Genomic DNA, 4,582 nt, shown 5'->3' on the forward strand with positions numbered 1-4,582 from the left:
ATATATATATATATAGAGCTTGATATATGACAAATCTCATGTTTGTGTGTGTGTGTGTGTGTGTGTGTACGACATACGTATACGCAATCTTTCTTATTCTGACTCAGGATCACGAGTTCATTGCATGGAAATATACCGTGATTAAACATGTAAAAATTAATATTTAACTATATTAAAAGTCGAATTTTAGGTATTAACAGTAATTCAGAGTCGAATGTCAAAAGTCATCAAATATAAAGCAAGATACGTTCATTTCGGCGTTTTGTAACGATTAACAAACAAGTTTCACTAATAAATATCACTCGTTGATCCAACATATTAATCATGTCAGTCATTTCGTACATTAATTCGTTTTTCTATCAATGGACGTATCGATTGCAAATTGGTATTGTAAGTGAAAATGTTATTATTTAACGTTTCACGGATTAAAGTTTCATTCCTGTAATTATAATTTCACGTATATTACACGCACCGAGCTTTGTGCGTTGAATGCTTACAGTGGAAATGCGAAGTGTTCTTACTTTTAAATTCGTTTTTCCTTATTCGCAATAAGTATAAAAGTCGATAGAAGTAGGCTGCAAAATATTATGATCGATTACGAAATTAGATATGTTCCTAAAACAGTTTGGAAAGGACATATTAACACGGTGTGTTAATAGCTGCCGAAGGCAAAACGCCTTTAAAATACATATTCGTCTTCCTCTCATTTTCATACAATGGCAATTGTCAGAATGCTCTTATAAGGATTATCTTGTGAATTGGATACCGGATATAAGAAATCGTACAAATAGGGAGATCACGGAAAAAATAGAGTAACTCTGTCCGAATCTTATATCAAACCTACAAAATACTCGTCTCGTTTCCATTCACCGACGAATGAATGTTGTTTCTTTACGATCACGAAGCTTTTTCAACCGATCGAAGATTTCCAATAACTTTTTACAATTCACTTAATAGACTTCATCAGTGACATATTGTCATGTGTAGAACTTTTTTAACCGTAATAAATCGGTGAATTCTCGAGAATCCCGAATTCAAGATCGTAATTGTCTCTTGTATCGTATCGTGCTATGCTAGAGATTGGTGCTTTCTTGATCCGATTTAGGCCGTGCAGTAGGCGGCGGCGGGGGCGGCGGTTGCGGCCTCGGCGGTCGCTGGTGAACTCTTGGTGAGGCTGGCTTCTGTTGCGGCGACTTGAGAACCGTCACCACCGTATTGGTCTGCGTTTGGACATCTATAATATTACCTTCCGATCTGGTGCGTGCGTGCGCCTTCGCCTGCTGTTCACGCGGCGCGTCCGGCCTCTCGGGCTTCTCCGAGCGTTCAGCGCCATATAATGACATCGACGACGGCCTGCTACCCACACTTGGACTTCTCTGCAAGTTCGAAGTTGCCGTGTTGCCAGTGCTCTCGCCCGGGATGGCGTTGTTCCCCCCACGCACTTGTATTATACTGACCTGCTGTTTGTCCACGGAATACACATGAGCTCGTTCCAGCGTTAAAGGCTGTAGACGATTTAAAAAAAAAGAAAACTTAGAGTTTCATCATAAATTATTATTTAACAATATACATAACAAAGAATGCCATTAGAAAGCAAATATGTACGCGTGAAAAAGCTTTAGATCAATTGCGGTGCAGCTTTTATTTCACATATAGCTTACGTTATCTCAAAATGTAATATCCAGGCAGTGTTATTTGTTGTCCACTCGTAGTAACTACATTTATAAATAATTATCATATATCTGTACAGATGAAACTTTAGCTGCGCTAAATTATTACTCACCCCCGGATCGGTTTCTAGATTATCGTTAGTGGAACGTGGCTGTTGCCTCATAAGACTCGACGGGCGAATTAAACCAGGTGGTCGTTCAGGTATCGCCGGTTTACTGCTTATTCTTTCATTCGGTGTTATGTTCGTATTACTCTCTAGCTTTTTACGTAATTCGACTCCTTCTTCTGCTACAATTAAACACAGATATCATCATAATCAAATAATATTTTATATTAATACTTTATATTAAAATAATATTTTAAGAAATATTTTACCTGTTGTGTTATGCACGATATTCGTTATACTTCTCGGTGCTGCAATCGGTCTTTTTCTTTCTAATGTGGTTGGTTTCTCTGTAGGCACTGGTTTTGGTCTCTGCACTATAGTCTCATTATGCTCCATTTCTGGATGAAGGTTAATGTTGCTAATTATTTTAGCAATACTTGTACTATCGGACGAGTTTCCATTTGGTTTCTCCTTTGCACTCGGTGCATTTATTTTTACATCGCATTTCTGTTGTTCTTGGACACTTTTGTCTGCTTCATTGTAATTGAATACTTCACTTTGGTGAATGATGGTTTCCTGCAATCGTTCGGGATTATCGGTAGAATGAACCTCTGTCGAAATCAATTCTGAGACCGATTGTGATTTCGGTTCCGTCTCCAAATGCTTTTCTTGTATATCTCGTTTTTCTACATTGCTTTCGTGTCTTATCAATTCGGTATTCACTTCGTGCTTTTGACTTTTATATGTTGCTCGATTCAGAGTGGACGTCAAGGCTCGCGGTGGTTTGTCTGGTGTCGGTGGAGGTTTGTCATGTCGATCTGGAGTATTGCCGCTTGGCGGTGTTGGCGCTAGTTTATTCTTTCGACGTGCTGCTGGTTTCGGGCTGCCTTGCGTTGGACTTTCGCCGTGATCACTAAGACTACTGTTAGATACACAGCGGCGCATGCCGACTGTCTGATGTTCTGTATCATTGATGATGCCCCAAAGATCACGATCAAAATCCACTTCGCCAGGGAAGAACCAATCTGCATACGTAACTAATTGGTCTACTATAAGACTAGAGTTGTTTGCTGTACTCATGTTCATCCTGCAAACATAACAGAAGCATGAGCAGTTTTTCTAATAATTATTCATTAAAGCATTCTAATACGAACACACACACACACACACACAAACATATAACAAAGAAAGAATTGCTTACACTATTGTATTTGTGTCCTCTTGTGGACTCCAAATTAGATTTGGTGCGATGACGATAGCGATATTTTGCGGCGTCATTTTATTTACATCTTGATTCTTCGTGAGCACAGCTAGAAACTTAATTAAAAACCGCAAGTTTTCCAGGTTCGCCGGTGGTAACTTGTGTAATACTTCCCAAAGAGCTCGTAATCTCATATCACTGTGTGAGATTTTTACAGCAGCCATCCATTCGGGATACAATCTGATGTATAATATATACATAGACATTATATTATTATATGTACAGTGATAATTATTGATTTTGATTGAGTGTAATATTTACTTGTACGTCAATAAAGGCTCTGGTAATTCCCGTAAATATGATTTCAACGCGCCGGCAATAACATGTGGATCTTTGTATTCAAGGGCCGTCGTTAAAGTAAGACAGCAGGCGTCCAGACTTAATTTAATTCGTCGTGATTTCGAGGCGGCGCCAGCTATTCTGAAAAGACCTTCCTCCTCTATACCTAAACGCAGTAACGCGGATACACACAGTTGTATGGGCAGTGCGATTTTTCTGTTTGTTACTCTAAGATGCTCTTCAAGGGGATATCCATAAACAGGTTTCATTTCATTGTCATCTGTAATTGTGATTGTAGTATAAGCGTCTTTCGCTTTTATTTATGAGTTGTACCAATTTGTACTAAGATTTTACTATATAAGAGCATTTTTATAATTTATAATTTAACTTAAAACTTACTAATATAGCATTCCAATCCAGGTATAAGATCTTCAAGACAATGTAATGCACTTTCATGATATGCTCGTTGAAGTTTTACATACTGAATAATCGTCTGAGCTAATTCAGTCTCACGTGACATGAGTTGGAACATCTCTGCTGCCAACTGATCTCGGCATTGCTCAACTTTCGATTCGGCATCCTCTAGTTCTTCTCTCAAGTTTTCTATCTTTGTTGCTCCTGGACCTATGTTATAAAATATAACATAAACCTTAGATATTTTAAATAATTTTTCTAGCACATTTCAAATTTTTGTAAATCTTTATAAATCGCTTTGTATATGTAGAATAAATCAAAAGAATTTCATATAATAACAATATATAATACATCAAATAAAATAAAGAAAAAAAAAACAAATCATTACCAGTACTAAGTTTACTATGACTAAGTTTAACTGCTTGAAAATATCTCGTTCTGGCACTGTCCATATCCATAGTAAGACGATGCAGATTTCTCTTATGCTTCAATATATTTGGTACATCAGTGTCTAAAATATGTTGCAGCGGAGTAGCCACATATTGTTCGACTTTAGCCTCGTGTTCCATGGCTTCGTTAGCCAGTGACATCTGCACTCGTCCACATTCTACTAGCGCAAAACTCATGAGGCCATCCTCGCCGGCATTCTCCAACATAGTTTGCCCGAGTACATACTCGGGGCATTTTTTCTAAAAAAATAAAGGTTTAGCAATCATTTAATGAATTTTAGAATAAAAGCAATAAATATAAAGAGTCTTTAAAGAAGTAATTTTATCTATAACTTGAAAAAAACATTAATTTTTTTATATTCTTTTAATATTTAGAATCTCAAAAAAAAAAAGTTCCTATAT

At 37.2% G+C, this 4,582-nt stretch overlaps 1 protein-coding gene across 6 annotated transcripts in view; it reads right to left on the reverse strand.

Moving 5' to 3' along the window:
• Nucleotides 1–46: 46 nt before the first annotated feature.
• The window catches only part of LOC108686246 (rho GTPase-activating protein 44-like), a 7,640-nt gene continuing 3,104 nt past the window's right edge, over nucleotides 47–4,582 (reverse strand). The window contains exons 3-10 of one of the 6 annotated variants that reach the window (XM_018191448.1): nucleotides 4,120–4,420; nucleotides 3,717–3,941; nucleotides 3,300–3,597; nucleotides 2,979–3,218; nucleotides 2,047–2,864; nucleotides 1,784–1,959; nucleotides 1,458–1,505; nucleotides 47–1,376 (exon numbers count right to left, since the gene is read on the reverse strand). In XM_018191448.1, the coding sequence (XP_018046937.1) occupies nucleotides 1,074–1,376; nucleotides 1,458–1,505; nucleotides 1,784–1,959; nucleotides 2,047–2,864; nucleotides 2,979–3,218; nucleotides 3,300–3,597; nucleotides 3,717–3,941; nucleotides 4,120–4,420 (2,409 nt within the window). In that variant the 3' untranslated portion in view covers nucleotides 47–1,073. Of the gene's footprint in view, nucleotides 1,506–1,634; nucleotides 1,960–2,046; nucleotides 2,865–2,978; nucleotides 3,219–3,299; nucleotides 3,598–3,716; nucleotides 3,942–4,119; nucleotides 4,421–4,582 lie in introns of those variants that run through there. The other 5 variants (XM_018191450.1, XM_018191447.1, XM_018191446.1 and 2 more) reach the window with 5 other exon arrangements.

Source organism: Atta colombica, unplaced genomic scaffold (genome assembly GCF_001594045.1).
Source record: "Atta colombica isolate Treedump-2 unplaced genomic scaffold, Acol1.0 scaffold166, whole genome shotgun sequence".
NCBI classification, from domain to species: Eukaryota; Metazoa; Arthropoda; class Insecta; order Hymenoptera; family Formicidae; genus Atta; species Atta colombica.